This window comes from Sceloporus undulatus, chromosome 4, assembly GCF_019175285.1.
Source record: "Sceloporus undulatus isolate JIND9_A2432 ecotype Alabama chromosome 4, SceUnd_v1.1, whole genome shotgun sequence".
Lineage (NCBI taxonomy): Eukaryota > Metazoa > Chordata > Lepidosauria > Squamata > Phrynosomatidae > Sceloporus > Sceloporus undulatus.
The window spans coordinates 226098903-226124571 of record NC_056525.1 but is presented as its reverse complement, the minus strand read 5'-3'; the positions used below and the strand labels follow the sequence as shown (position 1 = coordinate 226124571).

The window sequence follows — 25669 nt, the reverse complement described above, 5'->3', positions numbered from 1 at the left end:
AACTGCACAGCAGTGTAGTATTTTTTTCTCCTACTGTAAAGGAGAAAATAGTGGCTAGAATACAATACCTGTGCTAGCCAGTGTCTTCAGAGTCTGAGAAGGACTAAACAGCCTCTCAGATGGCTGTATGTCTGGCGGTTGTGAAACAGAATAGGCTTTCTTAATATATAAAATTGGGATTTGGGCAAAAGAGCTTGGAAAACAAACCTGCCCTGCCTCCATTACAAGATAAATCTGATGACTGCAACTCTAATAAGGAATAACCCTCCTCCCAAAATGTAACTATTTCATTGTTCTATACTTAGGCTTGTAATTAGAATGATTGTTATGTTCTTCTAGAATTCCACAAATTAAGAAAGACACACACACACACACACACACACACACACACAAATGGTTGTGACTCATGAGAACATTTGCAGTATGTTAAATGTGTGGTTGTCACTTACGAATTATGTGATTACTGTGTGAAGTATTTATGGATTTATGGTTGCAGAATAAATGTTAAATACCATGTATTGTTACTCAAGAGAAATAGTCTGTTTTTGTTCAAGTGCCATCTTGGGTTCATCATATAGTTGTGATCTTCATGTAATCACAATTGGTCTGGCAGCAATGTTTGTAGGCAACCCAACATGGACAACCAGACTCTTTGAGTCTGGTTGTGAAATGTAGGAAGTCCTGAGCTGATTAGGGATGGAAGCTTCTGGACTTGCCAAAGACGCCTTGTAAAACAAAGGATCTTTATTGTAAAACATAACCAGGATCAAAAAGGCCATTGTCCATGGCTGTAGAGTGTGCTGATGGGATCTGAAGGAGGGAATGCAACAAAGACAATGAAAAGAGTTTATTTTTTTCACTACTTGGTCAAGTGTGAGGGAGTTTAGTTCAGAGGTTAGAGCATCTTTCTCCAACCCATTGCCTTCCAGATGTGTTGGCCTGTTATTCTCATAACTCCTTGAGCCTGCCTTGGCATGGTTGAGGTTATGAGAGTTCCAGGTCAGCACATCTGGAATAATAAGATACTGTAATAATAAATTATTTATTTATAGCCCGCCCAATCACATGGAATCAGGGCAGGTTACTGTAGTAAAAAAATACATCAAAAATTCAAAATTAATCCCTTTCCCACCCTCCCACCCCCATCCCAGTTCTAAAACTGGAAGGCAACAGGTTGGGGAAAGCTATATTGGAACATAAGCTTTGCATGTAAATACAGTAGCCTGAGTTTTCAATTGCTCAGTATCTCCAGTGAAAGACTTACAGACCTGAGACAGAGCTCTACTTCAGACCTTGAGAAGTTGCTGTCAGTGATGACAGATGTTAATAAACTAGATGGTTCAATGGTCTGCTTCAGAACAAGGTGTGCCATATATATATTTGTTACTAAATCTGGTAAATTTTCTGCCAATAATGAGTTCATAACATGAATTTCCACTATTCCTAATACTTCTCTTTATTGTCTGGACACTCTTTACCACAGGGACTCTCATATGTAGTTAATTAGTTGTATTTTGCACTGACATTCCCCTTTGATGCCTGTTAATGACTGATCAGACCAGGCCTCTGAGGTTTGTACATGCCCAGAACTTGATTACTTTAACCTGTTAATTTGGTCTTATTAGGAGCCTAATAAGCTAGTCTATTCTTTTTAATGCCTCGATTTTTAGTCTTGATGAATGGAAGTGAATATTTCTCTATGTCTGGTCCACAGCTCTCTGACAACACTTATTGCCATTAAGTTCCATTTACATGATGGGTGAATGGACAATAATTGTTTCTAGAACAACTCCCTTTTCTGGAACCCTGATACCTAAATTTCCTGAGTGCTCTGGGAGATTTGGCTGATGTTGTTGCTGTTCTTGTATGCCTTCAGGTTGTTTCCAACTTACGGAAATCTATTGTGTATAATGGGATTTTCTTGGTAAAATGTGTTCAGAGAGGGTTTGCCTTGGTCTTCCCCTTTCCCCCAGTGATGCCACTTCTAGAACCTGAAGCACTTGCCAATTTTGGCTCCTCCAGAAGGTTATAGCTGCACTGTTGCCACCTTTTAGGCTATGTTTTGTGGGTAGAGAATCCCCCAAACATCATGGTTTTCTATGAGGGCTTATAGTGTAAAATAGTTTTAGTGGGCTGAATTTTTGAGGGAGCCCAAGAGTGACCCCCCCCCCCCAACTGCATGAATTACCAGTCCTGGTTTAGGCAATATGTCATTGCTAGCTTACTACAGTTCCCCAAGTGGCACTGTGAGAAAATACACATGACATAATGTTATAAAAATTGTTATCCAGATTTAGAAATCTCAAGGCTTTCTTTATCTTTTACAGAGGAAGCACATAATTAGTGACTGAAATATGATGCAATAAGAGCAGGATTTCACACTTCACACTATTTAAATGGAAGCAGGGTGCCAGAAGCCTGGGGCATAAAGAATCAACCAGAAAATGCACAAAGCTTTGAAGGGCCTGGATTTGGACTGGAAACTGTTCTACCCAGTCACCAGAGCCCATTGGGTGAGAGTTGGGATGAGAGAAGATTTCACTTCCAATACCATCAACAAAATGTGTGGCTCTGTACTGCAGATGTTGGCATTGATTTTGGGAGCTTTCCCAGGGTGAGACCTGCTGGCATAACAAAACAAAGTGGCCATACAACAGAAAGCAGCACATTATTCAGTTTTGGACATGTGTGAACTCCAAAAGGAGTTGACATGTAGTGGTGGTAAGACAGTCCCCTTTCTTTCAGTCTAAAAGACATGGAACACAGGAAAAGAGGAATGAACAAAGGGTGTCAGGGGAGCATGTGAGCACAGGCATAAGTTCTTAATTACAGTTCTTAAATGATTATCTGTGATGGACTCAGTTCAGATAGCCTGAAGGTTATCAGCTGGTATGACCAATGGATTCTGGTCTATTAGCAGAGTTGGTAGAATAACCAAGCTTCTTTTTATCATTCTCTACTGCTTTGTAGCCTATTGGATTAGTGAAATATTTCTAATACCTACTAGGTTTTGGGCATACATTGACAACCTGTGTGTTTGTATGAATATGTTTGTGTGACAGTTACCATAGCATGGTGCCACCCCCTGCTCCCAGTAATGTTTAATGTGGCCATAGATTTGTTCCCTTCCTTTTATAAAAACTTAACATAGAGGTTCTGTATCTCTAAAAGTAAATAAATAGATAGATAGATAGACAGATAAATACATAAATAAATATTGGTAACCATACTAACATTATGGTAATGACATAGCAGCTTTACAAATACACAAATAAGAATTCTGGCATCAAAAGTTAAAAAGTCTCACAGTCGTAATCCAGATTGCTGCTCCTATTTATATAGGAGAAAAACAAGGTCAGTCCCACTACTGAAAAAAAGCAAAAGGAACCATTCAGAACTCCATTTTCCTGTCATTAGTGAATGTAGATGTAAGAGAAGATGCATATTTCTCTGAAGTATATAGCTGTGGAATTTATTTTTTAAAGGAATATAATGAATCATGGTAGGAATGCAGATGGATTCAAACTATAGGAAAATCAATTCCATCTAAACATACGGAAGCGCATCCTGACAGTAAGAGCTGTTTAACAGTGGAATATGCTGCCTCGGAGAGTGGTAGAGTCTCCTTCTTTAAAAGTTTTTAAACATAGGCTGGATGGCCATCTGTTGGAAGTGCTCTGATTGTGCGTTCCTTCATGGTGGGGTGCATGTGTGTGTGTGTGTGTGTGTTGGACTTGATGGTCCTTGTGGTCTCTTCCAACTCTAAGATTCTAGTTTGTATTAATAATGTAATGCTTCTAGACATTACCATGGGGCACATTTAAAAATAATAAGGCACAGCTCAGGTCAGCACTAAAACCCAAAGATATTCTTTGTCCTCCATTTATAGAGAATGATGCACAGCAATTGAACCTTATGATATTCTTTGTCCATTATTTAGTGAGGCTATTCTTCCATAGCCATAAAACTAACTAGAAAGTGATAGTTACACTGCAAAATGTTTCCGCTCATTAGGTTACCATATAATATAGTTGTATCTGAGTTACTTGAAAAACGGAATTAATTATAAAAGTAATTTACCATTTGTTGCTAACTATCTTGATGGTCAGGGTAAAAGTGATACCACTCGAGGAAACTTTCAGGGGTGAAGTACTCTTAGTTAAGAGAGGCCTGTCTATTTCAGGAAGACCTGCAAATAGAAGTGTGTGCCAGAGATCTAGAGTTATCCTGGATAACCTATCTACATGTACAGGTAAGAGTCACATATAGACAACACTTAGGAAAAAAGCCAATTATAAAGACTGTAATGGAATGTAAGAATGAGGTAGTCACTCATAGCCCCTTCTGATGTCTTTAAAATCCTGTTCTACAACAATGTGACCTGAGTTTCTGGAAGCAGTATTAATGGCTTGTCACTATCTCATCCCATGTGATCTCAAATATCCAGATTTGCTGCAATGTTACAGCCAGGAACAGTGGTTCCTTTGCCATTGCAATAAAACAGAACTTTTTCAGAGTTTTCCTGTGTCTTGGAAAGGCATTGAGGATTATACTATACATGGAAAATTAACAAATCTCATTGGCCTAAATCCAATTTCTAGTTCTATCTAGAGTAGGCTACGTCACATTGATTCAACTTTAGCTGGTACTAGCAATTAGATTAAGGCCACTCACTTGTCATGTTAATAGAAATCTAGGCCAGATTTTGTCTTTTTGATACTGATAAAATTGTGATTTTCTATGACATTCTGAATGTATGCAGATCGTTCTCCCTCCCTGTTTCTCTCTCTCTCTTTGAAACTGCTGGTGAAGGTTATTTTTTTTAAAATAGTGGCATAATGCAGCCATTCAGGGTTGCACCACAAGAAAGGAAGGGGTTTAATGGTCTCCATATGTATGCTCTTAGTAATGGCAGGATAAAATTTTGCTATACCACATAATGGTAAACCATCAGCGCTATAACATCTTTGGGGGCTTTTAAGTGCCTTCTTTTATAGACACCCTTCCATCCAAGATTAATTCACTCAAGATTTAAGCCAGCAGCAAGTAGGCAGGGTTCAGTTGCCTTGTGCAGCTGAAGCGAACAGCTCATAATTCCTCAAGGAATTAGCACTTTTTTAAAAAAAGGGAACAAGCAGCTTGCAATCAAGTATGGTATTAACTATACTTGGAAATAATTGTTTGAAATGCTCCTGAATGTGAAGCCACTTCAAAGTGAAGCTTTCTGCATGTATATAGGATGTAACCATTGTTCAACACATAGAACACATATATGTTGAAGTTCGGGCTGTAAACCTGTGGGCTGTATTTTTGGGGCTGTAAACCTATGGACTGTATTTTATGTCTTCTATTGAAAATGAAGCAACACTTGCAATTTTGCTTGAATGTGTTCCAAGCACACAAGTTCTTCATTGTTTTTCACAGAATGCCTGATGGGGATGGACAGATCAGGCTGCTTCTGGCCAGTTTCACACACACATGTATTTTTCTATCCTCTCCCTGCTTTCATGTGCAGGTTTAACAAGGGAAATCTGCATGGCCATTTGTACTGAAGTGTGTATTTAAATAGCATGTTTTTGAACATATCTCTGTGTTTTATTTCCTTACAATGTCTCCCTGAAGTGGTTCTGAAACTAAAATTATGTGGAGGCCAGTGGGAAGCACCTCTACTGGCAAAGTTTAGCATTTCTGGTTCTGTAAGCTGCCTGGCTTATAAACTACCAATAGATCATGTGGAAGCTGCTCTGAGATCTTTGGAGCAAGAGTAGTCATATCTTTAATGTAAACATTTTATAATCTCTATTATTACAATAATTCAAAACCCCAAACTCACATCAGTTAAAATTTGACTACAAAGGGAAACATACCAAAGGGCCTTATAGAAGGATGTTCTTTGTATGGTTCCAAAAGAGTCCTAAATGTTAAATAGAGTAACCCTATCCTCCTGGATGGGATATTTGATAAGAATAGCCATCACACCCAGGGTTCTAGTTTAGATTTATTCATATTCAAATGAAAAATCTATAGCATAGAAGATTTGGTACATCTGATCTCAAATGGTTTGTAGAATTTATGTGGGGAGTTATTTCTTAAGGGTGGCTGTCCTTGCTGAAATGTGTCTCTTGGCAACTGTTAACACAGGGATGGTCAACTTCCCAGAGTAGACATGTGTGTACATTGGAACCTACTGGGACTCTACCAGAATCAATTGCAGCTTTATTGTTGTTGCATTTGCCACCCAAATTTGGTGATCAATGCAGTATCCCACTGTGGTGCATTAGAGCAGTGGTTCCCAAACTTTGGTGCTCCAAATATTTTGGACTTCAGGTATTCCTGATTCTTAGCCAAACATGCTAAGGCTTCTGGGAGCTGAAGTCCAAAACACCCAGAGGACCAAAGATTGGGAAACACTGCTTTAGGGTATCAGAATGTGTTACCTCACTATAGAATCCCATGAGACTTTTGGGAGAGTGCCTTCCTGAGTTTTCAACATCTAGAGATGCACTTTTATTCCATTTAAGCCAACAGGCTTATCCAGTCAATTTTAAATCATGACTTTTTAATTTCTATATGAACTCTTAGGAGTGTATTTTAATGGTTTTATAGTATTGTAATTTAATTTTATGTTTAAGTGTTTTTAATTGTGTTTTCTATTTTAACAAACTGTACCCTACCTCAAGCCTTGAGGAGAGGCAGGAAAGAAATAAAATTTATTATTATTATTATTATTATTATTATTATTACAGTTTTGTCAAGGTATTCTACTCCAAGATTGTTGAGATGTTCTGTTCTAGCTACTCTGATTTGCTTAGTGGTTTTAGGTAGATCTCATAGAGTACCTCAACATGGATCGTGTGTATGGTCAAGAATTCCTCTGCTTTCGCTTTTTGCAGCTCCTTTTTGTGCCATGGAAAGGCTAGATCAGAGCCGCGGCATGCAGTTGCTGCAGCCCCCAATCTGGCTCTAATACTAAATTGTTTAATACTAAACTGTTTCATAGCAAAACTTGATAGCCTTTTGGCTGAAGAGCAGGGTATTATTATTGTTGTTGTTGTTGTTGTTGTTGTTGTTAAAAGGGGCAGCTGCAGGCTGCCTCTTAGGGATGGTCTGCATGGCCCCCAAGTCTATGAAAGCTTATATTACACATTCTTTTGCTCAGTTTGTCTCAAAGGTGATACAAGATACCTTATCATACTTTAAAAAGTCTACTGTAATTTAAAAATAATCTGAATAGGCCTGCCAGAAGAGATTGTTTTTTACTGTTGATTTAAACTCAGATAGTGTTTTGAGTTGATGAATCTTTTCCAGCAGGTCATCCTGCAATCTGGGGGTGGCTGAAATAATGTCCTTTGGGTTACAATCTTGCTTTTGGCTATATCTCCCAGAGGACCTGAGTGTTCACTGAACCATTGGTTCACTGACCCTAGTATTGTCAAATGTGATTGGAAACAGTGTTTCAGACAGGATTCTTTACTATCCAGGTAGAGACACTGGTATTTCCTTGTGGTCTCCTGTACAAACAGGTCCAGTTCAGCCCTGCTTAGCTTCCAAGATCAGTTCACATCACATCAGGTATGTTAAAAGTGATATGGTGGACAGTAGATCTGAGATTACTGGATCATTTTTCATTCTGGTACTAAACAGATTGAGACCTTCTTGGTGTTGGGAAGGATATTTCCCCTTTCAGATCATACTTTGAACTGAAAATATTGGCTGATTGGTAACCCAAATAGCAAAGTGTGTCCATTTGAAAAGCTTACAAGTAACAGTTTATCTTAAATTTTATTAGCATTTCATCTCTTTTTTTATACCTTGTCCAATGTAGAAAAATCAGTATCATCAATAATGGGCAGGATTTTAGTATTTAAAAGATCAGGTTTAGGATGAACTTCTAGAAAAATCCCCTTGTAGAAAAATGTACAGAGTAGCCTGCATGACATGGCAGAGAGTTAATTGGTTGCAGTTGATCAGAAATCCTTCAAACAGAAAAACCCCCATAATAAATTATTCTTTGTTTTGTTGCCATTTTTATGGCATTGAAAACACCCTCCTAACAATATTGATAGTTATTTCTGTTCCAACCCTGTAGAATCCTACAATGAAATTGAATAAAACTTCTTTGTTTCATAAGAGCAGTGTGACCAACAGACAGCCATTCCATAGAACACTGGTAATTAGGTTCATGTTTAATGTGTGGGCAAAGGAACCCTTTGGCTTCCGAGCTTAATTCCCTTTTATTATCTTTGTGTAATCTGAGTAGGTTCTAACTAGGAGTTCTCTAAGAATTTGGGTAGCTGGTTTTTACAGCTATAATTTAGGCATAGTTACACATACCTCTGACAGTTCACCACTTCCTGTTAACATATTCAGCCCATAAAACGCAGGGATGTTGGGATAGTAAATTGTTCCTCAAAACTATTTTGATTCTCTCTTTTTGAGGTCTTATTCCACCTCCCTCCCACCAATTTGTTTTACTGAAAGAGTAAAATTCTTTTCATTAGTAGAATTCAAAGTGTTAACCATGTATAATGTAACATTGTTAATAGATTATTGATTTTGGTTAGCAGCATTTTGAATCATTCTTAGAGTTTGGATATGTTAACGTTTTATCATGATAATCCTTTTATGACTAAAGAGGACACTACCATATTTGAACAGAAAATCATGAACATCACACAAGAAAATTGTTTTAGGGTATATACACAGCTTGACTGAACTGTTTCATAGCAAAACCTGAGATAGACAACAGATTGAAAAGTATCCTTGGCCTTTCTGTATGAATGAGCCTTATAACACCAGCAAGTTATCCACACAGGTACGATAAAAGGAGATATCATGTGAATAACTAAGAAGGATTTATTTTAAAATGGAATGTATCATTTTACTTATATTTAATTACCAGAATATTATTGTGGGTATTACAGTCAGCCCTCCATTTGCATGGATTCAAGCACACCTGGCTTGAAAATATTCCCCCAAAATATAAATTCCAAAAAGCAAACCTTGATATTGCCATTTTATATAAGGGACACCATTGTACTATGGTGTTTTAATGAGACTTGAGTATCTACAGATCTTGGTATGCACAGGGGGTGCTGGAATCAAACTCCAGCGGATACCAAGAGCCCACTGTAGTACACCCTGAACACACCAAATTCCATCTAACCTTGGAAGCTAAGCAGGGTCAATCCTCATTAGCAATGGGATGGGAGACTACCAATGAATACCCGGTGCTGTAGGCTACATTTTAGAAGAAGGAACTCTCAGTATTCCTTGCCTCAGATAGCACTATGAAATTCATGGAGTTGACAGGTGACTTCAGGTGTGAATGCGCATGCACATACACACAAACACATACTAATATCCACTGTGAATATTGTGGATTCAGGTTGAGTTTCCTTCATCCACAGTGCTTGGGACTGGAAGTGCTTGGGATTTATGATTTTTCAGATTTTGGAATATTTGCATATACAGTATGTAATGAGATATCTTGAAGATGCGACTCAAAAATTGGGTCCAATAAAATTGGAGGTAATTTTATACATAAAATTTCAAAAGTTCTGTACATGAAACAAAGTTTGTGTAGGCTAAAACATCAGAAAACAAAGTATTCCTGCATGGCAGGGGGTTGTATTAGTTAGTCCTTGTGGTTTCTTCCAGTTCTTATGATTCTATGTCACTATTTCAGCCATCCAAGTTTTGGATTTTGGAGTTTTTCAAATTTTGGAATTCCAGATAAGGAACTCAACCTATATGTGCAGTTTGGGGTATTTTGTCTTTGTTTTTCTTTTCTTACTGCACTTCACTGCTATCTTGGTGAACATGTGCATGGCGATTTAGTCAATGGTGGTGGGGGGAGGGATGGAGTGGCACCTCTTTAATATATTCCTTAGACCTGTTTTATTTTCAGAGCATCTGATTTAGATAGGTTCTTGCAATTGCTTCTTATCTAAGTGAAAGCATGTTGCTTTGTACACTTAAATTTTTCCTTTATCTGATTCCTGTGCATTTGAACTTGGGCTCCTGTGACAAAGACATGCTTGTTCATGAATTCATGGAGTTTAACAAGAAGCTGGTGTTTTGTAAGTGAGAGCACCTCATTTTCTATAATAAAGCAGAGTAAAGTAACTTGTAATGCAGACATGATTGAACGGAGAAACTGAACACAGAGGGACCCACTTATGTCATCAGAAGCCAGGAAATTCAATTTTGAAAGGAAAACTGCTCAAACCTACAACAGCCTGGCCCACATAACTAAGATGTGTGTGTTCAAAGTCAGCTTGAACAACCAAGCCAAATGCAGTACACCCTACCAGCAACTTGAGTTCTTATCTGCCCCCCCCCCCCCCCCGGGTGCGTGTTCATGTGCCTTACATTTGTTTGTCAATTTATGGCAAACACATAAATTTAAGAGGATTTCAGTAGGCAAGGAATATTCAGAAGTGGATTATCATTGTTTTCCTCTGAAATATAGCATACATAACCTGATATTCTTTGGTGCCTCCCCCCCCAATCCAGGTAATAACTAGGCCTGCTTAGCTTCCAAGATCAGACGAGATCTGGAGCCTTCAGGGTATTTAGGCAACTTACCTTCTGGCTAGTAATGTAGAAAAAAAAAGTTGCTAGGCTACAATACACACCAGCAAGGCTTCATTCAGCTTGGTAGGTCACAGTTTTACATATATCAGGTTCATGTGGTCAAAAATGCGAAAATTTATAACTAATAACTACATCCTAAAATTAGATTTCTTGTCTGCTGGATCTCTAAAAATGATATTTAGTGAAGATTTTTCATCCAAATAATACTGTAGAAGGCAGAATCATTTTGGAAATGTTTATACTGGAACAGTTTTTCAATAACAGCACCAGCAATCTCAAAATCTGAAATTTATGTTTCATTAGAAGTATATTTGGAGGCTACCTAGTCCATCCCTGCAGTACTGTGATAGGATATTCAACTATCAAACATTTTGTTTTGTGGGTTTTATTCCCCTGCAATAGGAGGGACTGAGGTCAGATGTGGCCTCAAGACTGTTTTTACACCCGGCTTCAACTCCCTTGGTTTGCCTCTCTGCTCAACAAAAAAATACTGTCTGCTTTGAGTCTCCTGGAAGCTTCCTGGAGTAGTGAATAATCTCTTAAATCAATCACAGCCCTTCTACTCCACTGCTTAACATACCCTTTAAAAACGGATGGATCTAGGCTACTTTGCTGGCAATTCATTTAGTCCCTTAGTTGGTCTCAGAGGCAGAAAATTGGCCCCAGGCAGGCTTAAGTTGCCCATCTCTATTATAAGAGAACACAAGCCACCTCCTCCTTTAAAAGCAATGGGCAAATCTCCTTTTAAGAGAGAGTTGACTGCAAGGATTCAAAATAAAATGTTGCAGTGAAGATTTATTATTATTATTATTAACCTTTATTTATGAAGCACTGTAAATTTACACAGCGCTGTACATACAATCTTTTTAGTTAGACAGTTCCCTGCCCTCGGGCTTACAATCTAAAAAGACATGACACAGAAGGAGAAGAGAGTGGAGGAGGGAAAGGGTAAGAGGTCCAGCAGTTCCTCTCTACCTCCAAGGCCTGGACCAAGGCAGATGGACTGGAGGGAGGGCTTGGCTTCATAATGGATGGTTAATCATTTTCCAGGGTAAAAACATACTCTCAAGTAGAATAATGCATATACAGTACATAGCAATACAGGAACTGGTTTGGTAAACAGACCAAAAAAAGAACACCAAATAGCAAGCAACAATTATGCAATGCCTGGGAAGGCTACTCTGAACAGGATGGTTTTCAACTCTGTTTTGAAGCTGGTTAAAGAAGTGATGGCTCTTGCTTGTGGAGGAAGAAGGTTCCAGGAGTGAGGGGCAGCAAGTGAAAAGGGGCGAATCCAGGATGGGGCAGAGGAAATCCTGGGCTGAGACAGCAGACCTTGACTACCAGAATCGAGGGCACTAGTGGGAAGGTAAGGAGAAAGAAGGTCTGATAAATAAGGAGGGGCCAGTCCATGGAGGGCTTTAAATGTTGACAGCAGGAGCTTGTACTGAATACGGAAAGGGAGGGGGAGCCAGTGAAGGGATGTCAACACAGGAGAGATGTGGTCAGAGCGGTGGGTGGAAGTGATAATGCGTGCAGCTGAATGCAGAACAGAGATTAAAGGACGGAGGTGAGAAAAAGGAAGCCCAGCCAGGAGGACATTACAGTAATCAAGTCGTGAGATCACTAGGGCATGGACCAGGATCTTGGCAGTAGAGGCGGAGAGATATGGTCGGATTTTGGCAATATTGTACAAGAAGAATCTACAAGCCTTGGCTGTGGTCTGGATCTGAGGGATACACGACAGAGAAGAGTCAAAGATAAAACCAAGACTGTGGGCTTGCTGGACTGGTTGAATAGAAATGTTGTTCACAGAGACAGAAAAGGAGAGTTGAAGGGTGGGCTTGGGAGGAAAAACAAGAAGCTCCGTCTTGGACATGTTGAGCTTCAAACGCTGGTGGCGCATCCACTGCGAGACAGCTGTGAGGCAAGACGAAACTTGCTGTTGAAGCCTTGGAGAAAGGTCAGGGGCAGAAAGATACAGCTGGGTGTCATCGGCATACAGATGGTAGGAAAAGCTAAAAGAGCTAATGAGTTTTCCTAAGGACAGTGTGTAGAGAGAAAACAGAAGGGGACCCAGAACAGAGCCCTGGGGAACTCCAACAGATAAGGGAACAGGAGAAGAAGTCTGGTGCAGATACTGTGCCTGAACTGATGAACTAGTTTTGCTCATAACATAATTGTGAACTGATACTTTTCTTACATAGATACACTGAGGAAAATGGAAACAATTGTCATTGTCCATACAGAGGGCCCAACTGTATATAGGTAATGCTTGGTTGGAGATTTTTTCATATAAATCTGGCCCCCTCCTTGCTGGCCTTTCGTCGGCAGGTAAAAACGGCTCTGTTCAGGCAGGCCTTTAATGTGTAGTTATGGGATGGATTTTATATGGGATGGATATTGTGATTTTATTGTGGTTTTAATATTTGTAATTTTATATTGTTTTAGCAGATTTTTTAATTTTTTAAAATTGCAATATGTTTTTAAAATTTTTATTGTGAGCTGCCTTGGGTCCCTTATGGGGAGAAAGGTGGGATAGAAATTAAATAAATAAATAAAATAAAGAAAAATGTACCTAAACAAGAGTGTTTGTTAATTTTAATTTTTAGAAAAGAAGAGACATATTAGTAGAACACTTGTTTCTTCCCCTTACCAACTCTTTGAATAAATAGATTCTTTCCCCTCTGGGAATACAGTTGTGTGACTGTTTGAAAGGGTTGAAATATGGGTGCATTTATAATCATTCAAAATTGTTTTGTTTTACCTTCATCTGTGTTGGAAAAAAATGCTTCTGTTTAGCCTTCCCTTCTCTTGCTTTTTTGAGTTTTTCCTTGTAGGTAGCCTATTTAAGTGAATGAGAGGGTGTTGATGTGCTTCTGTGATGTGCACACATTTCATAGTTTGCAACCTAGTTCTTTGACAAAACTGCTTTGCTAAAGGCTGCTTTGCACATTGCATTTTAGAGCCCTGGTGGTGCAGTGGTTAAATGCCTGTACTGTAGCCACTCACTCATAAACCACAAGGTTGTGAGTTCAATACCAGCCAGGGGCTCAGGGTTGACTCCGCCTGCCAACCTTCCAAGGAGGCTAAAATGAATATTCGGCTTGTTGGGGGCAATTAGCTTGTACACTGTAAACCATGTAAGCACCGATAAAGGGTATAGAAATGTACTTGCTGTTGCTATTGGAAGAAGTACTTTTGCAAGGCTACATCTCTCTGAACCCACCAGCCAGTATAACAACTGGTCATCTTGGCTGGGATTTTTTAAAAGTTGTAATCCAAAAGAAAAAAAAGGTTTGCCAAACTCAGATTTTTAGGTGTGTATTTAGTGTTTGCTATTCTAGGGGCATTTTTGAGTTTTGATGGTTTCTAATTTTGGATTTTCAGGTGGTTTTCAGACTTGGCTGTGAGTGTAACTCCTACAGTTTTCCAGAAGTAGCATAATGGCATTTTACTTTTAAAAAAATTGTACTGGCAGGTGGTAGGGAGTACAAGGGCCTGAATGTGACCTATTGGCTGCACATCACCTACCTTGATTTAGATGATCTTGTGCACTTGAAACTGCCATATAGGAGTTACATTCACAGCCAAAATGCAATGTGCAAAGCAGCCTTTAGCAAAGCAGTTTTGTTAAAGAACTAGGTAGCAAACTATGAAATGTTATCATTATAACATTTTATATTGTAATTTGTTTAATTTTGTTTTATAATTTGGGATGGGTGATTGGGAGGGGGATAAATTTTAATTGGATTTGATATGTAACACATTGTTTTTACATGTTGTAACTCGCCTTGATTACCCATGAAAAGGCGGGCTATAAATAAATCATATTATTATTATTATTATTATTATTATTATTATTATTATTATTATTTGCCAACCTTGCCATACACTTATGTTTAAGTTGTTATTTGTCAGAGTTATTTGACTTCTTGGGTGCATTCTTGGAGGAAAACATTTTCATCTAACCAGAGGTACCAGCATTTGAATCCAGGAGTTTCTGAATGTAAAGTGTGTACATTCAATGAATTTTTTCCTAATGGCTTTGCAGATGGCAATGACATTTCATATCTCCTTGGACAATACTAGCATAAAGAATTTGCATTCAGTAGGGCAGGGACTAAGAATGTGTGATCCATCAGATGGTGTTGAGCTATAGGGGCTATACAGACAGCCTATAAGGGGCAGCTCTATGCCACCCCTGAAAGTGCTGGGTTGGGGATGCAGTTTTAAAGACCTGCTTTAAAAACATGCAGCCATAACAGCATCTGATTTTAAGTCTTGGTGCTCTAACTGCAGGCTAATTACTTTTTAAAAGTAACTTTCCACTAGCATACACTAGCAATGGCTGCTGTATATGGTTACAGACAGAACTCTATGGATATATGTCTTTTCACTAGTCAGTTTACACAGTTGAATGCCAGTCATTGTTGTGGGGTGCCCCCATTCCTTACCTTTAGAAAGAACCTTTGTGGGAGATGCCAGGACATCTCTGTTTCATGTGAGTCAGGTGGCTGGGTCTCTATTTTCCATCCATGGTTATAAATCAGGTACAGGAATTATGCAGTCCTCCAGATGTTACATTACACCTTTCAGTATTCCTTGGCTTTGACTATTCTAACTCAGGCTTTTGGGAGAGCCAAATCAACAATATCTGAGGACAATATTATTCCCACTCCTGCTGTAAGGATTTTTGTACAGTATGCTTCATCAGAAGAAAGTATAAAGTGCTTAGTGAAACTTCATAACTGTTGACTTATGAAGCCAGAGGTGAACATTCAGTGCCCCATAGCCCATGTGCCCCCAGCCATGTCTGTAACATTGACTACTGTCTGATAAATTCCCTTTTCCTGTGCCCCTTGCCTTCTGGAGGGAAGGAGGTATTCTGCCTAACAGTCTACAAGGCTCTAAGGTGTGGGAGGGCAGCTTGGCACTCTCCTACATCATAGAGAGCTGCCAAATTTAGTTTGCTTCTGGATTTTGACAGCAGTTACCTTGGCAGTGGGAGCCTTGATGAAGGCAGCAAATTCTCTGACAGCTACATAAGTTGTTGGTCAAACTGATTTAGAATGATAAATGTAATCAATTAACCATATCAGAGACTATTACAAATTCTCATTGGGTCCTGTGTGATGCAAGGAAACATATGTAAAGAAAGTGGCACTGAATTTTAAAGAATATCATGAATGTGTTTTGTAATTACTGTTAATGAGGTAGAATGATATCCACTTCTGAACAGCTGTGATCAAGATGTGCTGTGCAGTTTTTCAGTGCATGCTGATATTTCACTTAATAGTAAAGTACATCTTAAAGCTGAATTTTCTGGGACTCCCTGATCAGTCTTGTTTAGAAATGCTCATCTCCCACACATTCCCATAGTCAAAAAATCTTTTTGGGGTTTGAGGAAGTGGTTTAACTTAAAGCTGTAGTGTGGCCAAATTTGACACTCTTGTTCATCATTTTGGTGACAAACTCTGGCACGCAATGGCTATGATCCTGTGAACACAGACATATGCTGGTGTCCTGTTTTAATTCAGTGGTGTTCTGCAGACTTCATGATGTTCAGAAGTGTTGCAGAAATTTTGGGATGCTTGCCAGTGCTGCTAATGCATAGCATGAAAGTACCACATGTTAAGCACTGTAGAAGCAAGTTGCCTGCTGGCCTGGCAAATTATCCAAATATGTTTTATCCATCTTGCTTTCTTCAGTGAAATAGCATGCAAGCTTCTCTTCCCCTCTCTTTATTATTTCACTAGTGCTGTGGAGTAAACTAGGTCCTAGTTGAATCACAATATTATTCTTTTAGCTGGACAGGAATTTGAACTCAGGTCTGTGGTTTAGCTGAATGGCCTGAGTATGGCTTAGGAAATTGGAGGTAAACACTTTCCAAGGTTAAAATCTAAAGTAGATATGACACTGAAGGGTTGTTCACAAGGTGTATGATACATATATTGTCACTGTAGGTACAAATATTCAGAGGTTTGAGAGAATTTCTGTAGTTGTGTTCATTCCTAATTTCTATCTAGGTACAAGAATCCTCTCAAATTCACAGCACTGATCATGTGTAGAGCTCTACCTGGGTAGAATCAACATGTGTATGTGTTATGAGAATTAGGGAACACTTGTTCACTTTATGTAAACACATAAAGTTTAGCCCTCTATAGTTTACATGGAGCACAACCCGAAATCAGAAGTAAGCATGTGTACGGGATTTAGGGGTCATTTTTTCCAGCACCAGAAATCTTGAGGGCCACATTGATATCTCTCAAAGAAGTGGAAGGTACCAGACGTTAAACATTTTAATTGAGATAGAAACTGAATGCCTTAAGAAGATGAATAACAGGGAAAAAATACAAAATAATCTTATGACCAAGGTAAACACATTGAGCACATTTTAGCCTTGGATTACTAGATAGATACTTTGCTCCCCATTGTTTTCTCACACTTTTGCCTTCTGGATTGTGTAGTGAACTTGTGGGTGGAGTTCTCCCCTTTCACTTCATGCGAGGTGTTACTGAAACAAGAAGTAGGAGAGATTTGTGAGGCAACTAAGGTGAGTTTTATTGTTTTCTTCTCTGTCCTCCAACAGAGTGAGAGACGAGTTTCTTGTATCATTTACCACCGAGGTGGAAAAGAGATTCCACCTCAACATTAGGAGGAACTTCCTGACAGTAAGGGTTGTTCGACAGTGGAACACACTCCATTGGAGAGTGGTGGAGTCTCCCTCCTTGGAGAGCTTTAAGCAGAGGCTGGATGGCCATCTGTCGGGGATGCTTTGATTGAGAGTTCCTGCATGACAGGGGCTTGGACTGGATCGCCCTTGTGGTCTCTTCCAACTCTGCAATTCTATGATTTGATGATCCTGTGAACTCTCCCTTTTGCTATCAACCTGGGATATTAACACCATTTCTTTCCCCTATATCTAAACCTTAGTATGCAGAAAAGACCCTGTCAGTTCCTTCTTGTGTTCAAAATGACTCTGAAGCCTCAGTGAGTTTGGATAAATGATTATGGGGCTATACAGATTGCCCCAAGGGTGGTATGCACCCACCCTTTTCCTGGCTGGATCCGGGCCAGAGCAACCGCACACTTTCCGCCTTGATCTGGCCTCTGGAGAGTGCAAAAAAGAGCTGCAAAAACAGCTCCTTTTTGTGCCCTCCAAAGGGCGCCATGGGTATATGGCGCCTGTTTGGTTCTGCATCATTTGGAGGTGCATCATGATGACGTGCATCATCTAGACTGGTACATACCAAAATGGCACCATGGTGGTGGAGTTAGGGCAAGTGTAATCAGGATGTTTGCACCCTGACTCCACCCACAGGCCAGTGCTTTCTGCCCATCTGTATAGGGCCTAGGTTCCTGTATGACAGCTATGCCATCATGTGATTGTCTTATTGAGGCAGGGAATTTCAGGAAACTTACAGCTTACCAAGACTCAGGGATTTAGTGTATCCAGCTAGGTTGCAACCCCAATACCATGAGGATGTTTATTGTTTATTAAAATGTGTTGACCTTTATCTATGTGTATGATCCTTAAAATCCTTCTCTACCATCCCACTGTATTGTGGAGATGGCTCTGGACTCTTAAAATTGTACCGGCACAATACAGGCTCTAGAAAGTTCTTTCAAGCTAGTTAAGAATGATGGCAAATTGTCTGGCATCCAGGGACCAGTCTATCTTAAGTACACCAGAAAGTTGGTCATCAGCTGATGAATTAGCTACAGGAACCATAAACACCCTAAGGGTGTGGAGCATTTGTGATCTACACTGGTGGATGTAATGGCTGGCTGGTGGGAGAACGGACCATCATAATTGAGACAATTTATTAGGGCTGTGCAACCAATTTGGCTGAGCTCTTAATAACGAAGTGATTCAATCTGATTTGGACTGGTTTGTATGAGCTCCAATTGAAACACATTGGCTCAATTCACTTCTAGAGTGGAACAGCACAATTTGGAGTTCTTCAGATTTACCTGGAGATCTAGACTTTAAAAATAAGTGTGTGTGTGTGTGTGTGGGGGGGGGAGCCAGACAGTGTGTCTTCAGTGTGATATAAAGAAAATGCTGTGGAAGTGTGATGCAAAAAGGGAGGGGTGGATGTAGCCCTATGATGAAGTCTGAGGCAGGAATCACACTACATAAGGGATCATTTTTATTGTTTTGCCATCACATTGTTCTGGATTAGTAGCAGTTCATGAAAGAGCTGGTGAGGAGTAGACATGGTTAACTGTCATCTGAGCTGGTAACACTGACTTTTTCAATTTCCTTTTGTTTTGTTGATTAGCTCAATCTTGTTTTCTTTTCTTGTTAATTTATCTGTTTAATGTGTGATTTAGGTTGTGGAACTTATTTCCCCCCCTGTTCCAATTGCCCGAGTTGTTGGTCATATTACTTGGATGTTAAATGAAAGTCTGAATCACAGAAAAGACAGAATTCAAAGACATAGACATATTATTCTGGAAAATCAGTATGCAAAGGGATCTTGTAGTAACTGAAAAAAAAGAAATTGGTAGCCTGAGCTTTCATAGACTCAAGCCTACTTCCTTGGATGCATGTCTGAGTATTGTCTGGGACCACTTTGAAATGGGAGAAGATCCTAGACTGCAATCTGATATGAATCACCATACTGCCTTCTGAACTGAATTGGAGTCACTGTGGAGTCACACATGCACAAAACTAATATTTTTCTGGACAGACTGAGTAGCCAGTTGTGCTGCTAACCAGAAAGTTATGAAACAGGAAATGTTGTAGGTCATAGTGTAATTTCAGAAAATAATCTGAATCAATTAGAATCAAAACAGTATCTGTGTTGTTCTTGTTGCTATTGTGTGGCTTCAAGTAGTTTCTAATTTATGGTGATCCTAAAGCCCTACCATGGAGTTTTCTTGACAAGATTTGTTCAAAGGTGGATTACCATTGCCTGAGGCTGAGAGCATGTAAGTTGCCCAAGGTGACCCTTTTGAACTCAAATGTATGAAATAGGATCATGGCAAAGATGGGAAGTGAGCGTTACAGTTTTGTATCATTTGCAAAAAGTAATTCTTGGGTAAATTGTATGATTTCCTCTCTGTAATTTGTATGGAAATAGGTTTCTAGCAATAAATGGGACAATAGGCATTAATAGAATATGGGACAGACAGACTCTTAACTGAAGAAGCTCTAAGCAAAGAACAGGAAGCCCCCTGATGTTGTTGTATTGTGTCTATTATCTTTCATCACAGTTGGCTGTGCTGACACAGGTTGATAGGAGTTGTAGTCTGACAATGAAGATTTTCACACGGCATCGTTATATCATTCCTTTATCGTTCCAAAGTGTAATGGAATCGTTTTAAGAGATAGATGATTCCAAAAGATTTTCACATGAGGCTGTTAGTGTTCTTAAATCATTGCTAAATTGTTCTTAAATAGTTGCTGTGTCCAGTGTGTGAATGTAACTGTTTTGTAATCATTTATTGCTGAATTCTGATATACCAACGTTTTAAGAACACTAACAGCCTCACGTGAAAATCTTTTGGAATCGTCTATCTGTTAAGACGATTCCACTACACTTTGGGACGATAAAGGAATGATATAACGATGTCGTGTGGAAATCTTAATATCTAGATGGTCAAATGTTCCTCAGCCCCATTGTAAGCAACAGAACATGCCTTTTCTTTTTCTTTTCTTTCATCCACATGCCACTTCTGTCTTACCATCCTAATTATGGTTCTCATTCCTGCCTCGCTTCTTGTCACCATACTGCAACTCTTCCAGTGCATCTGTTGTCGATGTGTGCAGCTCTTCCAAGTTTGGTTGACATTTTGGCACTTGCCAGCTATATCCCATCACAATCTGCTATTGAGCTGGATGTCTGATTATTAAAATATTTCCATCTGACTGAATTTGGCTGTATATGCATAGGCTGAAGGAGCAAAAAGTGCCTTAAAACCATTTTGTTCAGCTTCCAAAACCTTGAGAACATTTTGCTATACAGCCAGGTGTTTCCAAGGTCTTGCCCAAAGGGCTTGGCGAGTATACCCTTTTGAGCTGGATAGAAATGGACCTTTGAGTACTAACTTTAAGGTGACAAAAGAACCAATAAAGGAGAAAATGGCCAGGATTTTCCCACTTAATACAAAAAATATTGGCAAGTGGGTCAATTTTTTTTTTAAAAAAATGCCATGTCTAAGAATGTGTTAACTTTTCCTGAAGTTTCTTTTTTAAAAATAGGTTCTGGATGTGTCCCAAAAGCTGAAATCCTTAGAACATTCTCTCAAATTTAGATTCGGAGGGCCAGCATAAAATGTGCCCCAGGCACTTAAGTTCAGACATGCTGTCAGGGAAAACTGCACCTGTCTACATGTCTAGACTCATAAGTTGATTAGACTATATGGCCGACAATTTTGGCCACACATTTGCACTGGCACTTGTAAGTATTGGGGTAGCATAAAATAAATAAATAGATATTTCCTTTCCCATATACCTGCAGTATTTGGTGCTCATTGGTTTGATTTGTTTATATATGTAAGACAACTATTTGAATTAGATGTTCACATATCTACTGTATAGCTGGCATAGAATTGTAAACAGTGCAGCAACTGAGTTATATGAAGAAACTTCCTTGGATCCTCCTATTTTTTTCAGACATATATCTTGGTGATAGAGATTTTGGTCAACAGTTGCTTTCTGATAGAATCCATTCTATTCCATCAGCATAGTCAATGATGAAGGATGATGAGATGTGCAGTCTAACAACATCTAACACCCACTTTTCAACTTGATATAGAAACAGGAATTATGAGACACAGGTAATAGTGTCCATGTTCACCTTACAGTTCAAAAATTAGTACAAATTTGGCAAACCATGTTTACAGAATAAAGCAGGAGGGGATTAGCAATGACAGAAGATATGTGGTATATATATCATGGGTTTTCTATATATAATGTGAGTTTTCATATGAAAGTATCAGATGTGATTACTGTAAATCTATTCCTGTAAATAAGACAAAAAGTATTTTAGACATATCCTATATCAGAATTGGAGAACTGTATTGAGCCATGTTGAGTGTTGTTGCAATTCTAACCTTCCCAATGACTTCATTTAGTACTGAAAACTGACATACTACTGATATAAGATAGGTGCTATTGGTAATAAGTGTTGTAGTCTATAGCAGAGAAGCAGAAATGGGATCTAGCATCCGTGGAAGCAAATAGTAGAATTGTGCCCCTAATCAACTAGTTCTACTTTGACTATTTCATAGCTGATTATGTAGATCCTTGTGGCTTGATATGAGCTCCCTGAGCTGAGGTGTATCACCTCCCTGGGCAAGGTTGATGGAAAATGGATACACAAGGTTTATATAATGAAGAAACAAAGGAAGTCAAAGTGTGCAGGTATGACCTATCTCCGATCCCAATAGGTATGATAACTTTATAAGCAGGTTACTAAAAGGAATGTTTTCACCCCCAGTTATCTCTTTTCATGCAGCAGTTAGCATTTGGCCACAACAGCAAAGGCCATTAACTTTCACTCTTCCTTATGTTTTGGACTCCAGTTCCCATCATTCCTCACTATTGATTATGACTGATGGAAGTTGCAGTCTATCAACATCTGAAGTGTCATATATTCCTCACTAATTTGCTATATATTTACTACTGTTCTAACCATTTTATCTGACAAAAAGTTTCATTTGAACTAGAGGAATATTCTTCCAAGTCATGTTTATAGTCCAGAGATATTTGCCCAAGGCCCTATTTATCTTGCCTCCCATTTGTGTCATTTACTGGGAGGAGAATGGTGGATGGTCATTCCTGGATCTTACAGCAGTCCTTTCCATCAGCCACACCACATGTTGGCTCTCCACAGTGGGCCAGCAGATGTTCTGGACTGGCAACCACAGGCATGATTTCTGGCAGAGGACCAGAAGTAGAAGTCCTCACTCTAGTTAACTACTCCCCATAAATTGGGTGTGCTACCCAACTTGGCATCCTTTTGTTGTTTAGGTTCTTGGTATTTTGTGAGATCTGTTTAGTTTGACCTTGGTATAGGAATTAGTTAGTCACCAGTTAATGCATCTGGGAAAGAAATGTACCATTTCCCATTGGTCCTCTTTTTCTCAGGGTTTTTGCCTATTTTGCTACAACTCTCTCTCTCTCTCTCTCTCTCTCTCTGTGTGTGTGTGTGTGTGTGTGTGTGTGTGGCATTGTAGATGTTGGGCTAGATCGATTTTTAGGTGTGGCTAGGCTAACTTACTTCCCAAAAAGGCACAGGGCCCCCTAAAAGTGAAAAATCTGCAAATTAAAAAGAACAATAACCTTTTTTTTAATCTGAGAGAACACCTCTCTAGGAATCTCTAGGTCCTCCAGTGCAACTCTGTGGCCAAAATGCAACAAAAGTTTATTTTATTTATTTAATTTTTGTTTTATCTCCCCAAATGGAATGCAAGGTGAATCACCTAGATAAGTGTTTTCTCTAGGAATTTCTCAGTCCTCCAGTGGGACTCTATGGTCAGCTTTGGGTAGAGTCGTTCTTAAGGACCTAGAAATTCCCATTATGTAGAGAAATGGTGGTTCTGCAAATGCTTGAATGATGGGATGCCTCTATGACGATTTCATCACGCCAGGCAAGCATGACCATCAATCACACTCTCGTGCTTTAGGAATGATCTAGCCACCTTTTAAGGATGGTAAGCCTTCGAGTGATAATCTTCCTAGAGAGAACATATTAATCAAATCCGGAAAGATTCAAGTCCACAAAAGTCAAAGCCGCAAATGTAGAGGGCCAACTGTATCTCACATGCACGCTGAAGCTAGACGGTTCCAGGATCTGCTCCTAGTCAAATAATTCTACTTGTGTGGTGGGCCTTGTCTACACTGGACAGGATACTGTGGGGGCAGCTGGGAGCATCCTGGCCCCACAACTGCCTGACCTGCCCCTGTCACTCCACCCTCTGTTCCCGCCTGATGCACCCACCACTGCCATGGGTTGCTCGCTTCTGAGGTCAGAATGAGGTGCCCAGTGATAGTCACATCATGGATGGTCACAGAATGAGTGGTCCATGGCAGCTACACACACACACACACACACACACACAAATACACCAGGCAGCTCAACAGGCAGCTCATCCATGAAGACAGCCCCCATGGCACAGGAACAGAGGCTCTGGATCTTCCTGGAAGATTTTGAGTAACTGGTACATTATTTTATTCTGTTTTAAGGGTGATATACCCTGGTTTTAGTGTGAAATGTGCCAGATACCATTCTTCTTGCTTGAACCTGAAGTGGAGTTCAGGGTGGGTGTGCATTGTCCAAAGAGGATGATGCCAGAACAGTGAGAAAACAGACGGTTTGGCCCATGTAGACAAGACCTATGCTTCTTTCTTTCTTTGCAGCATTAATCTTTAAGCCTAGGCCTTTATTACTATCGTTTAGTCTTCATTTCCTCAGATTTAACATCTTCCAGTAGGTAGGCTGGATCTCATTTTGTTAAATATGTATAAGGAACATCACTATCAAATGAAAATACAAAATATTTGAAACTTTATTTTTTCAGGACAAATTTGTGCTCTAAAATGTCATCCAAGGGAAGCAAGGTTATTGTTTTTTAATGCATAAAAGGATTTAAAGGCTATGTATTAATTGAAGGTGGTTATCTGGTTCCCCTCTTTTCTAATGTTTGAACAGCTTTTGTCTTTTGGAAAGGCAACTTCTGCTTTGCCTAATTACTGGCAATAAAACCTAGGCAAGGGATTTAAGACTTATGGAGTGTTCCAGTTGGAGGAAAGTATAATTAAAGTTGTGGCAAGATCCTTGTTTCCTTTAGGAAACAGAGACTTAGAAAGCTATTAAGAGACTTTTTTCCAAGTAACTTGTCTGCATAGAGAAATTCATGTTCTTTACTTTCTGACCATTTTACACTCCTTTTAAAAAGTAAATAGTCAACTGTAAAGAACATATGCTCTCAAGGACACTTTAAAAAAACTCAAGGGGTTTTATCTCTCTTGTGGTAATTATAGCCTCCTTCCACTCTTTACTCACACTTTAACTGCTGGTGTGCAAGAGGTAAGAGGGAGTTCAAAAGGAAGATGGTTCCAAAGGGAAAACACACACGCATTATATATCCTCAGCATTTGGCTTCAAAGCAATAATAATTATACTATGAGTGAAAAGGGTGGGAGTTTCAAAGTGATCTACATCAGCTTGACTTTGATACAGATGAAGTACTTTGAACTCAGAGTAAAACCTTTTTTGGGGGTGGGAGAAAAATAACATACACTTTAGATTTCCTGTAGGGTCTATGGTGTTCCTAAAAATGGGGCAGCTACTTTATGTTTTCTTCTTTTTGCTACTGTCCTGTTGGGATTCTTTTTTTTTTTTTACTTGCTAACCCATTTTTCACAACACTGTTTTGTAATCAGGCTTAACTGCTATTTAAGTGTTTTTCTTGGCACGTGAGAATGATTTGTTTTAGTCTTTCTGGCCTGCCTCATCCTCCACTATTAGGACAACAAACAGCAGCTATATCCTGACATCCCTACGTTTGTTGGTCTGCTCCTGTACTGGCCTCTTGTGCTCTTTTTATAAACATTTTATAATTTCCTCTTTTCTGTTTGACAATACAGTATTTCATATCAGGGAGATATGCTGTTAACACCATAGTGACACAACTAGTAACGTTCTATTCCAGAGCTTGGAAAAAGTCACTCTTATGGACTGTAACTCCCAGAAACCCTCAGCCAATGTGACATTCCAGAAGGTATTGGCCAAATTTAGTCCTGTGCTGTACTAATGGGAGGTGGACAACCTTCTCCCCAGATCACTTCTGTTTGGCTTGGAAATGTCCCACAAGAATCCACACGAAATTGTCTAAGCAGCTCAACTCATTCCTGAGGTCATCTGATCTTTCCAGTTATTACCACCTTTAGATGTTGGAATTGAAAGACATACCCATGTTAGTTTTTTGTGGGTTTTTTGGGCTATGTGGCCATGTTCTAGAAAAGTTTATACCTGGCGTTTCACTAGCATCTGTGGCCGGCATTTTCAGAGAATGCTGGCATGGAAGAGAGTGGGGTATGTATGTATGTATG

The 25669-nt window shown here is 39.3% G+C and overlaps 1 protein-coding gene across 6 annotated transcripts in view; it reads left to right on the top strand.

The window, feature by feature from the left end:
• The window catches only part of RSPO2 (R-spondin 2), a 132603-nt gene that overhangs the window by 25743 nt on the left and 81191 nt on the right, over window positions 1-25669 (top strand). For 3 of the 6 annotated variants that reach the window (XM_042466407.1, XM_042466405.1, XM_042466406.1), the window contains exon 3: window positions 4184-4252. The exons of the other annotated variants lie outside the window; for them this stretch is intronic. In XM_042466407.1, the coding sequence (XP_042322341.1) occupies window positions 4184-4252 (69 nt within the window). The remainder of the gene's footprint in view (window positions 1-4183; window positions 4253-25669) is intronic. 6 annotated transcript variants of the gene reach the window in all.